General features: G+C 35.0%; 1 protein-coding gene across 2 annotated transcripts in view; it reads right to left on the reverse strand.

Moving 5' to 3' along the window:
• Positions 1-320: 320 nt before the first annotated feature.
• LOC149784737 (protein ABHD1-like) overlaps positions 321-13,687 on the reverse strand; it is a 34,225-nt gene continuing 20,858 nt past the window's right edge. For both annotated transcript variants that reach the window (XM_089932765.1, XM_089932766.1), the window contains exons 8-10: positions 12,399-12,450; positions 11,549-11,714; positions 321-6,995 (exon numbers count right to left, since the gene is read on the reverse strand). In XM_089932765.1, the coding sequence (XP_089788891.1) occupies positions 6,814-6,995; positions 11,549-11,714; positions 12,399-12,450 (400 nt within the window). In that variant the 3' untranslated portion in view covers positions 321-6,813. The remainder of the gene's footprint in view (positions 6,996-11,548; positions 11,715-12,398; positions 12,451-13,687) is intronic.

Raw genomic sequence — 13,687 nt, forward strand, 5'->3', positions numbered from 1 at the left:
ACACCGTACACAATGTATCAATACAGTACACACTGCATTAATAAATGTCAGTGCATAAATCAAAACAAGTTTGTTCAACTGCTGTCTCAGGAATCCTGCCATATAACCTCTTCACCATGAATTTTATAAGCCCCTTGGGTAAATTACCAGCAAAGTTTGCATCTGACAAGATGAAGTTCTTACAGTAAAAAGATCTTTAGTGGAAACTGCGATGTAAACATCAACAGCCAATGGACAAATTAAAATTCTTTTGGCATATTCACTAAAATGTTGTTAAAAGTGCATCATATGCTGTGTAAAGAACAACAATTACTACAAAGTGACTGGTATAATGTTATATTCTGTAACAAATTATTAAAATATAAGAAAATCAAAATGTCACCAATACCATCAAAATGACCAATTAACAATAAATACACAACAATATCTAGCAAACAAGCTCTATAGCAACATCACTGTTACAAAAATGACTTAGCGCAGAAGCAAAAATGAGTATTTTTCTTGCATAAAAACAATTCAGTAACAAGTTTAATATTTCACAAGAATGGTTGTTCCAGTAATAGATACTTGGGACCCAAGGAAGGCATTTTCAACATGGAGTAGTTACCTAGACATGAAATTTAACTTTTTTGTCATCTACATATAAGCTCTTCGAGTAATCGAAGTACCCTGGCACATACTTCTAAAAGAAAGGTGCCATCCTTTTGGTACCATGTATGCTTAAATGGAACAAACCTAAGTTTGGTGCTCTGACATTTAACATAACACACACAGTGGTAAGGGGACCATTTAGAAGACATTTAATATAATGCACACAGTAGTAATGGGACCAGTTAGAAGACATTTAATATAATCATCATTAGTAATTTCTCATACTCAGATCACAAATATCTTAAATTTCAAAATGTTCAGTAATATCACACTGCTACATTAGCAGGAAATGTTGATAATGTGATTTATAATGGTCATGGTATCAACATTAGTCGCTGAAGGCAGCGTGACATTACTGAAAATCTTGAACTCTTAAGATATTAGTGGTCCAAGGATGGGAAAGGACCATAGATCATGAAATATACAAAGCATGGAAGCAACCTTTTCATTTGTATTTAATATAATGCACACAGTAGCATGGGGACCATTTAGAAGACATTTAATATAATGCACACAGTAGCATGGGGACCATTTAGAAGACAAGATGCCTCGTAATTAAAATCATTAAAAAAACATCCATACTTTGCAATAAGTGGAAAATATTTATAATCAGACATAAGCACAAGTGAAATTTCTTCAATAAAACATAATTTTGTCTAATGACTGCAATAAATACAAAACATCATATTTACAGACATAAATGTGAGAATATCATTCGTTGATGCCTTAAGAAATCTGCCAAAATTCAAATTTGTAGAGATCCACCTTCCCTGTGGAGTTCACCATTTCCAATATTTAAAGATACTGGTCAAAATGAGTGACAGTACACTTAAAATATTTTCAACACAATCAGCCTTATTTTTATCACTGAAGACATATCTCTACATCCAACATGGCAATCATGTTGCCAAATATGAGAAATACTAGCATGTGACTTTTCTCGGGATGAGTTCTGAATTTCTGTTCTCTCTCGGCCGCCTTCTGTTTAACTCATTCTCACTCATGATTAATTACTATCCTGCATAAAAGTTCCGAAATTTCTTTGTTTTAATCTGGTTTCTGTTAAATTAATTCACCTCATTCTCTGAAAGTTTTCTATCCAAACCAACTAAAGCTTAAATGTTTAATTACGCATTTCAACATGCTCCTTTCTGAAGAAAAGCAATTGATGATATCTTTTATACAACTATGAAAATATACTTTACAAGTGGACATTAATGATTTCAGGATGAAAATCTCTCACAAGTGTTTAATTTTAAATTGCCAAATATATTGTTTCCCTAGAAATTAATTATTAACTAAGAATTCTGCTGACAACTAGCATCAACACAACCTCTTTCTCTATGAACAAGTTCATACATTCCACAAAATCAGGTGTCAAAGCAATTCTTATGGTACATTTATGATATATTCTCAGTGACAGTGTAAAGAAGGTGTGTAACTTGTTTACAGATTGCTACAAAGATACATTGCAAGAGTTCTATTGTAAAATTGCTCCAGATGATTGGTTAAATCAGTCACTTTCACAACTGCATGCCTAGACAAAGACAGAAACTAAAATTCCCTGACAAATGTGTCACCATCACAAAGATGGAGACAAAATTGTCCTGACAAATCTGTTACTCACAAAGTAGGAGACTAAAATGCATATCTGTACAAGTCTGTCACCATCACAAAGATGGAGACTAAAATTCCCTGACAAATCTGTCTTCTGATGACAATGGAAAACACAATTTTCAACAAGTCACATGCTGGCTGCATTCTGTACAAAGGACACTTCACTCTGTCTCAACCAAGTAACATGCTGGCTGCATTCTGTACAAAGGACACTTCACTCTGTCTCAACCAAGTAACATGTTGACTGCATTCTGTACAAAAATTAATTTACAACTCATTCTGATTCGATGTAAAAAAAGAAGCACTTTTAAACCTAAACCTGAAGTATACAGGACAAGTTCTAAGTTCTTTGCTCATTAATATAAACTGATTAGTCATCCAGATTACCCACAGAGGCTGCTCCAGCACATACAAATATTTTCAATAAACTCAGTCCTGCTTAATTTCCAGGTGCTCATGAGTCTAATATACATGAAATAAATTCCAAGTCATCATCTTTCCCCGTCAGACAGAAAACAAAGGAAGTACAGATTCTCTCCCTTTATATGATACTTTTCCATGCACTAAAATGCAAACTAAGTAGAGATAAGCCTGGATTGTTTTGCACCTCACAAACTTAAACACATTTTGAAAACTTTCCAAAGCAGCAAATATTTGCTGCTGATAATAAAGCCCAAACAACACACCAAAATAATGTTCTGTCAAATATTTTGGGATAGCTACTTCTTTAACTGAAGGAAAAACTCAGAAAGTATTACAGTTTGTACTCAAAGAAAAAAGTGGAAAATGTACAGGGAGGCTGAGATGGATGTATAAACTCCCTAATTAGATATAAACTCAGCAGACCAGCTTCTCTGGAGTTTCTCTCTTCCTCAAATTTATATATGGAAGCTGACTTTGACTGTAGGTAGAGAATCTTACATGTGTGCTAATTTCTATCTAAACTGTGAGGACTTTGAGGACCTTACAAGCATACTAATTTCTATCTGAAATTTGACGACCTTACAAGCATACTAATTTCTATCTAAAATTTGAGGACCTTAAAATCATACTAATTTTATCTTAAATTTGAGGACTGTAAAAGCATACTAATTTCTATCTGAAATTTGAGAACATTACAAGCATACTAATTTCATAAAAAAATTTTGTCATGCAAAGAAAAATTCCTGTTTTTGAAATCCCTGACAGGGAAGACCTTCTTTTATTAACAGATTTCAAACAGGATGGACAGGTACATAAATGTATTGATCTGACTGAATGTGAAAAGCCATTTAAAAACAAATTAGCAATCTGACTCTATGGATAAGTGACATGCTCTGATGTGAAGCTATTATTGTTCGTAATGCAATAATATGACATACATGTGTGTACTTCATTATAACACGAGTGGCCGAGTGGTCTAAAGCGCTCTTCGTTACGGATCACTGCCATCTCACCTCTGTCTGCGGCGGTTCGAGTCTAAGATTCAGCCAATGTGGGCATGTGAGAAAGCTTGCCAGTAGCTTCTCGTGGGTCGGTGGTTCTTTCCGGGGTTTTCCGTGTTCTTCCTCCACCATTAATACTGGCCGCCATGTATAGCCTATCGTGCTGAAAAATGGCGTTAAACCCCACAACAACAACAACATTATAACACTGTCCATGGTGTGTAAGTCCTTATACTGAGACTACATAAAACACATATATCTGGTATCCATGAAATACTGGCCTTGTAACAGGAAAGTGTTATAATGAAAGACCTCATAGTGGCAGGGTGTTGTATTTTACAGTTCAACAAGGAAACTAGTTTGGGTTTCTTACATCGTATCTACGTTATGCCATGAAATCAATTATTATTACTAAAAAGACGCTTGCAGTATGTATCTTTTAAACGATGGTGTCCAAGTCATTCTGTCTGAATGGCAAGCATAACTGATTATTTTGACAATAATTTAAAGAATTCATTACAATTGCATAACACACCATATCTAATAAATGAATCCGATAATTGGTAATTGATTTGATTTTCTATTATTTGAGAGGTAGTTTTAGCGTAAACTTTACTATTTCCTTAACATCTTCTTCTGCAATAGTGAAGCCAAGATATTTTTAGTAACATCAAAACCTAATTTCCATATTAAAATTGATACAAAATATAAAAAATATTCTGAAGCTAATTGAGACTAATTTATAGTTACTATTAAATCATAATCTGAAAGATTCAGTTTTTTTTGTTGGTACAATATTTTCGTCAGGCAAGTTATGCAATGGGCTTAAATGTAATGAAAATGCCAACGACATGTGTGCATACAATTCCATGCTATAACAAATTCAGTTTCTGAAACACAGGTCTGTGTGCTACCATTAATGATGCTGTATAATTAGTATCATGATACATAAAACATGATACAATACATTGTATCATGATACATAAAATATGATACAATACACTGTGTATAATGATACATAAAATGGAATACAATACACTAAATATCATGAAACATTAAATATGAAAAAAATACTATATCATTATACACAAGACATTGTACAATCCACTGTATTATGATACATAAATATACAACACACACTGTAACATGATACATAAACATTACACAATACACTGTACCTTCATGCATTAAACACGATACAATGACAATACATATCTTATGCTAAGGTTTGTATCAACAACATATGACAAGCTTAACTTAAGAATCAAAGAACTTCTTCATAAGTTGCTTTTATAAATTGCCATTATGGTGTATAGTAAAAACAAGCACTGATACACAGTATGCGTAAAATTTAAAACATTATATTTAAATGGAATTCTAACCCATGCTTGTTCTTCGGTATGACACATACATGTTTTTCACTTTGAAACGACCCTGACCATGCCTGTGGGTAAGGAGAAATACAGAAAAGCATGATTCTACAGTCCAAGGAAGACATCTATCCCTCTCAGAGTTTCGGAATTGTGACTATGCAATAAAACTCACTGACAATTCAAGCAAGATTTTAAAATGACTTCACCTTGCCTAGGTGTCAAAAAAAGATTTGGGCTGTATAAATAATTTGGCACAGTAACCTAACTGTACAGTCATTTTGAGCTCTTCATTCTATAGTTCAAATATAATCGGCTTTCCTCACAGGGGTTGGGACTTAAGGCCATACAGAAGAATTCAAAACAAAAATGTTCAAGTGACCCTGACGTTGCCTAAGGGTATAGGTGAGAGTCGTGGTGTATGGATATGAGAAATAAGCGGCTTCTGATTCTACAAGCCAAGTATCTGAATATGATGATAATACTCCCTGGGTTTATTTATTATGACAATGCAAACAATCTTAACAGATATTTTGTAAATGCACCTGACACCGTGTGAGGGTGAAAGGGCAAGCAGGGTTGCATAGTTATCAAGCGACAGATGTTGTTTATAATTCTACAAGTATGATAATTAACAATCACAGGGTTTATTAATTATGGCAGTGTCTAAAATATTAACATACAGTTTTTAATGACCTTGACCCTGTGTAAAGGTGAATATTTATTCAAGGACAGAGGTTCCTGATTCTACAAACCAAGTATAATGACTAACACTTTCAGGGTTCATTAATTACGACAATGCAAAAAAATCTTCAGAGATTTTCTTTTTTAATGACTATGACCCTATGTGAGAGTGAAAAGGAGAGCAAGGTTGCAAAGATATTAAAGGACAGATTTTCCCAAGTCTACCGTCCAGGTATCAGAAGTATCCCTGACTGCATAATAACGCTTTAAACAAAAACTTAACCAAAATGTCCCAAAGACCTTGACCTTGCCGAATGGTAGCAGGGAAGGTTGAAATGAATGGATATTAAAGAGCAGGATTTCCTGTTTCTACAAAACATGTATGTCAGTCATCACTAAAATAATTTGTGATGCATAACCATACAAAAAACCTTTATCACAACATAATCTAGGATGATGCTGGCAATAAGAAAAATGAATGATAACTTGGTCTTGCCTATGCTAAAGTGAGACAGATAAAAAGTGAAGAAACATAACAAATTTAGACATGTCTTATCTCAAATCATGAACATCAAAGTGTACAGTTTATTTTTTTAAAAATAATATAAAATCACATTTAGTTCATATCCCATGTTCTGTATATTGCAACATTCTATATTACCAAAAAGTGTTGATTGTTCCATTACATTGTGCATATTTGTATTCCATTACCAGCAGAAAGTGTCAATGGTTCCATTACATTTTGCTTATTCTTATCCCATTACCAATGGAAACTAGACCCAGAAAATTATTCAACAGAAGTATTAAGTTTTTCTGATGCTTATTCAGTCTTTGTTCATGAATCACAATGTAAACATATATAAAAAAAATAGTATTTCAAAAAATGGACTGAAAAGAGTTGAATAAAACTGAATTTAAAAGCTTTTAAAACCGTTTCCACTTATCAATGAAAAACAGTAAATTCTAGAATCTAAAAGTTATTTAAAAAATGTTATGAAGCAATTTCACAAATATTAGAACAAAAACAAATAAAATGGGTCTGAACACAGTTTCAAAACCTGCTTAAATCAGTCTCTTTTCAAATATTTGTGGCCATGGGTAAACACTGCATATGAAAACTGAGAAAAAAGGCGATCCATGTAACTCCTATGTCGTGGAAACAAACCCTCCAGGAATCCGATATGGCCACCATGAGATGTGACGACAATAGCAATGTTGTCATTGGATTCAGCCTCCTTAATTGGAATAGCTGAAAAATGTAAAATTAATTGTTATCATATTCTTTTCTTGTATAGCACAAATCCTGATATAAATGATATAGACTCTGTTGGATAATGCACTGACAGATAAGGGTCTACACTGTTGAACAATGCATTGACAGATAAGGGTTTACACTATGTTGGATAATTCATTGACAGATAAGTGTCTATACTATGTTGGATAATGCATTGACAGATCAGGGTCTACACTGTGTTGAATAATGCATTTACATATTATGGGCTACATTGTTGGATAATGCGTTGACAGATTAGGGTCTTTATTGTTGGATAATGCATTGACAGATCAGGGTCTACACTGTGTTGAATAATGCACTGACAGATTATGGTCTATACTTTGATAAAGCATTGATAGATCTGGGTCTACACTGTGGAACAATTTATCAACAGATGAGGGACTACACTGTGTTGGATAATGCACTGACATATCAGTGACTACACTGTTTCATAATGCATCAACAGATCAGGGTGTACAATGTGTTGAATAATGCACTGACAGATCAGGGACTACACTGCTGGACAATGCATTGATAGATCAAGATATACACTCTGATATGGCACCAAATGATCATGGCCTGCACTTTGTTAGTAAATACACTGACATATCAGGGACTACACTGTGTTGAATAATGCATCAACATATCAGTTTCTACAGTGTTGAATAATGCATCAACATATCAGTTTCTACAGTGTTGAAGAATGCATCAACATATCAGTTTCTACAGTGTTGAATAATGCATCCACACGTTCTACATTGTGTAGGATAATGTATCAACATATCAAGGTCTACACTGTGCTGCAAAATGCATCAACAGATCAGGGTTTACACTCTGTTTGATAACACATCAACATATTAAGGTTTACACAGTGTAGGATAATGCATCAACAATTAAGGGTATAAACAGTGTTGCACAAAAGTAAAGTTCAAGTCTAAATAGCTTAAAACAAATGCAAAATTTAAAAAAATTGCTCTGTAAGATTGAAAATCTAATTATCTTACACTTAAAAACATGACAAAGCATAAAACATTTGATGATCAAAGTTTAAAAGTTTTTGTGATCATTCATCTAATTCGATTTGGGATGGACATATGAACATGTTCAAGACTCATGGGCGAGTGCAAGACATGTGGAGGTACACCAATACATGGATGGATGTATAGATGTGTGGAGGTACACAGACACAGACGGCTGTAAAGAAACATGGAGGTACACAGACACAGACGGCTGTAAAGAAACATGGAGATACACAGACACAGACGGCTGTAAAGAAACATGGAGGTACACAGACACAGACGGCTGTAAAGAAACATGGAGGTACACAAACACAGACGGCTATAAAGAAACATGGAGGTACACAGACACAGACGGCTGTAAAGAAACATGGAGGTACACATGGACGGATGCATAGATAAACGGAGGCATACATACACACAGATTGATGTAAAGACATGGAAGTACACGTACACATGAATGGATGTAAATTCAAACAAAGCTATACAGACACATAAATGGATCCAAAGTCATATAAGAATGGAAGTGTTTAAAAAATCGTGGAGCTACACAGACACATGGATGGATGTAAAGACAAGGAGCAGGTAAAATATGTTTCACCTGTCTTTGTAATAAAAAAGAAAGGATTCTCTTTGATATATAGTGTGAATACTCTCACAAAACCCATCTTGAATCTGACATAACCCTATCAGGTGCATAGATAATTCTCATGTTGCTTATAAATCTCACATAACCTCCTTGTGTACACAGTTAAATTCTCATGTACATGGCAGAGTGGTCTAATGCGCTCTCCGCTATGGATCACTACCATCCCACCTCTGTCTGCGTGGGTTCGAGTCTAGGATTCGACCAATGTGGGTATGTGAGAAAGATTGCCAGTATCTTCTTGTGGGTTGGTGGTTTTTCCTGGGGTTTACCCTGGTTCTTCCTCCACCATTAATACTGGCCACCATACATGGCCTATCGTGTGCTGAAAAATGGCATTAAACCCACAACAACAACATGTTGTACAGTGTGTATTGCAATACATGCTTGAGCATACAATATAATGGATCAACATACCAATATATCTTCATTATATCTATTTCTAGATCATTAAAGACCTAAATGTTAAACCTCTTGTAGATATCGTTACTGATAGATCATTTTCAGTTTGTGGCATTCCATGATATCCAAAACTAGACTGTATTTTTAAACAACATGTATTCACAGGCGTCCCTGCTCTGGCCTTCATTTCAGATTGTGAATCTCTTTTGTTAAGTCACAGAGGGCAAGGAGTGCCCCATGTCAGTTGGGTGTGTGTTAGCGTCTTGTTACGCCAAGCAAGTATGTCTTAGTGTGTGTCTGTTACTGTCTTGTTACGCCAAGCAAGTATGTCTTAGTGTGTGTCTGTTATTGTCTTGTTACGCCAAGTAAGTATGTACATAACTGGATACTGATAGCTCTCAATCTATGACTCAGGGACAAAGTTCACTGTAGGGTACAGCTGCATGCCAAGACCAATATCTGTTGCATGTATCAATTTTTCTTTAGGCATCTGATAAGTGTGTAATTATGTGGTTACCAGGTAGGGATAGGTGTGTGTGTGTGTGTGTGACTTGGATTTTTAATATAGCTTTAACAATTTGACAGTCATATCGCTACGATGTCTGCAATGTGGCAGTTTATAGTGATGTCTAGCACTGTGGCAACATGCTGCAGACATGTAGCATGATGTCCCACCCAGTCACATTATCCTGACACCAGGCCGACCAGTCCAAACACTAACCTCTTAAGCGAGACAGCTGTTAGTACCATTTTTGTAAGTCTTTGGTATGACTCAGCCAGGGATCGAACCCATGACCTCCCGCATCCGAGGCAGATACTATAACCACTAGGCCACCAAAGCGGTTCGGTGGGGATAGGACCCAGTGGCGAAGTCCATGTGGGTAGTGATGGACCCTGGAATCAAAGCTGCATGTATATATTAGTGACATGGGGGCTAAATCCCTGCAGGTAGAGACAGATGTAGTGAAGGTCAGTTGCAATTATAAATATGTCCTTTCATGCCCCAGTAACTATTTATATGGTCATAGGGTTGTGATAACATAGGTCTAAGTTCCCGGGTATCACCCTGATTTTCAAGTCTAAAAGGTGCATAATTAAATATGCAAACCCTCATACATACAAAACGTACAACACTGAAATTTATTTAAAATCATCTTCGCCTCTTAGCCAATACCCAAGAGATATAAGTGTAATTATTTCTATTATAAGTGGCAAAAAGTGTAATCTCTATATTACATTCCTGAATTACGTCACATATGAATAAGCTACATTATTATTACTCTCTGCAGATTACAACCAAAAAACAAGCACAAAATATACTTAAAATCGTCATATTATGCACTCATTAACTAGTCTACATGACTATGTAACTTTTGCTCAATGTTTGTGAACTTGAATCTGCAATGATGTCAGGTGCTCAGTGCTGTATTACATAACTCTTGTATACTTCTTTTAGAATTGTAAAGTGGTGTGTGTTTTGTCCTTTTTCTGATATGACATGTTTTGAAGTTTTAAAAAAAATCCATCTGTCTAATATTTTCCATCACATAACATCCACAACTCACACCACACAGCATTTCATTTAACATCTTGTGCTACTTAATTTAAAATTACAGACTGGTTCACAACTTAGCTATCTTATCAATAAAACGAATCGTTAGGCAAATGTCACATTTGAAGAAACCTATCCGTTTTCTTGGAAATTGGTCATTTATAATTGCCATAAATAGCTTTATGCTTTACTTATGCAGAAGTCACCCTTTTAAGAATATTCTTATTTGCTGCTTTATTTTTAATTTATTTTTTCATGTACCAATTAGGCATAATCCATATACAGTTTAGTGTAATGTGTAATTTGGTGAAAAAAAGTTTAATTATTATGCCATAAGTATAATGGCTGGTATGTGACCTACGAGCATGATTAAATGTCCCAAAATCTGGAACAATGTATTCCCACTGACAAATGTTTCATGTGTCTAGCCTTAATGGTTTAAGAGGAGTTCAAAGACATGATGCAAATACGACTTTATGTACGGACAGACTGTATGACAATATCTCTCTACTTCTTTGAAAGAAATGTGATAAATTATATTACCATGAAAATAAAAGGGAACAAAGATAGACATAATATATATATATATATATATATATATATATATATATATATATATATATATATATATATATATGTGTGTGTGTGTGTATGTTTTCCTCCATTATATTCAAGTGTAATTTGGGTAGAATTATTTAGCACTTTTACTTTAAAGGCAGTGGTGTTGGGGTCTCCAACTCAAACCACCCTGAGGGCTGCATTTTTGATGGCCCAAGGGCCACACAAACTTTGTTATCTTTCATGATACCTTATGATGCCAATCATTCTGTGGGCCACAGGATATGGCTTGGTGGGCTGCATGCAGCCCGCGGGCCATGTGTTTAAGACCCATGGGTTAGAGGGTGTTACTTACCGTGGTGTGGTGAGAAGGGATCATCAGCAGCACTCAGGCAGAGTACTGGTACTTCAAGGGCATGAACTTTATCGTGCAAACAAGCCTCCCTGTAGTAGTGCTCCCACGATTCATACCCAAATATTTTGGCTGTAAAACGGTCATCGAACTCGCGAATTGTTGAAGCCTGTAATATATTACATTATAGAGCAAAACTTACAGAGCAGGGCACATCTGCTTTTGATACTACTGCTGAAATGCATATTTCAGTCCTGCAGTAATTTTAGGTCTGAATGATGGCAAGCAAGTCACATAACAATTTTTGGTCAGATTGGTAGAAAGCATGTCCCATAATAAATTTAGGCCAGAATGATGGAAAGCAATTCCAATAATAAATTTAGGATGTTTGCCAGCAGAAAATGTTAGCAAACATTAGTGTCCTCACTTAATTACAAACTGTTTATTCTTTACAGTATTTTTTGCATAAATAATATTTCATAAAAAGAACATTTTTCTTTTTAATCCTTGACAAATTTCTTTACTTTACAAATACACTGACAATTTTAATAAACTATTTTGCTCAAAATTATTTTGTATACTAGAGAAAATAATCAATAATGTGTAAATTATGATAACCTGCAGCACAATCTAATTGCCTGATACCCATGGAAACCAGATTTGCTAAATAAACTGGCTGTAAATAACTGATATATAAATAGATTTTAATTCTGAATAAAAGTTAAGAACATTTTCCATCAATATGATCATAATAATAACATCTGAAACTAAATTCTTACCTGAATGGTATTTTTCTAACTTCTTACCAATTTTTCTAAATTCTTACCTGAAGGACATTTTTCTAAATTCTTACCTGAAGGACATGATCCAGATTTTCTAAATGAGGCTCAAAGACGTGTAAATTTCTGTAAGAGAGAACACCAGCTATCATATATCTATATCCATGTTGCAATGAAAATTTGGAATCAGTTAAGGTATAGTTTGAAGTGGAAACATCCAGGAAACAAATATTTAGTTTGCAAAAAACATGTATTTCATGGGTGTACAAAAACACCTGGATGTTTCACCTGCATAAAACATCTTTTGGTGATAGCATAACAATATGAGTCAACATTTATGTCACAACAGGATTATTTACATCATGCAGGGTTTGACATTTCTCTGCCGGATTAGATGATTTCAACCAATGATAATGCCAAATCAAAACTAAATTCTGCATTCAAAGCTGAGGCAGAAACAAATGTCACTCACCTGCTTTATATAATGTAACAGTGGTTGTTGTTATTGTAGGGTTTAACGACATTTTTCAGCACATGATAGGCTATACATGGCAGCAAGTATTAATGGTGGAGGAAGAACCAGGAAAATCCCCGGAAAGAACCGACCCACTAGAAGCTACTGGCAAGCTTTCTCACATACCCACATTAGCCGAAATGCATCAGTTGCCTGTTTCACTAAACAGCTTATGTAAGAACACATCCAATATATACAGTTCCAAGGCATTATATCATGCTGATATCATTTAACCTGATAATAATTCTTTCGAAAGGAATAATTAATACACAATCTCTTGATCATAAGAAAAGTCATCCAGATCTTAATGATAGTAAATCCAAGAGGTAAAGAATATGGTTTCACGAGAGGTAATAATTTCAGCCAATCAAATTAAATATCACCTCATTAATATGCACAGATACCATGACCTCGATGACATGAGCCTATATTCCAGTGTTGATAAAAATCGGATTAGAATTATGTCTGTTAGAATGGTAATAAACTCAGTCACATTCAAGATATCGTCATTTACGGGCATGTGTGCATGGATATAACCATTCTGGTGGCCTAAGTGGGTAGAGAGTCAATCTCGGATGCATCAGTTATAGTGATGTCTAGCACTGGGGCATCATGCTGCAGACATGTAGCATCATGTCTCATCAAGTCACATTATCCTGACACCAGGCCAACCAGTCCTAACACTAACCGCTTAATGCTGAGCAAAATGCAAGGAAGCTGCTAGTACCATTATTACAAGTCTTTGGTATGACTCTGCTAGGGTTCGAACCCATAACCTCCTGCACATGAGGCGGGCACTCAAACCATTTAGTAGTAGTACAAGAGTATAAATGGCACAGAGCTAAAAAA

The sequence above is a fragment of the Sinohyriopsis cumingii genome, chromosome 14, assembly GCF_028554795.1.
Source record: "Sinohyriopsis cumingii isolate HCF-2022 chromosome 14, ASM2855479v2, whole genome shotgun sequence".
NCBI classification, from domain to species: Eukaryota; Metazoa; Mollusca; class Bivalvia; order Unionida; family Unionidae; genus Sinohyriopsis; species Sinohyriopsis cumingii.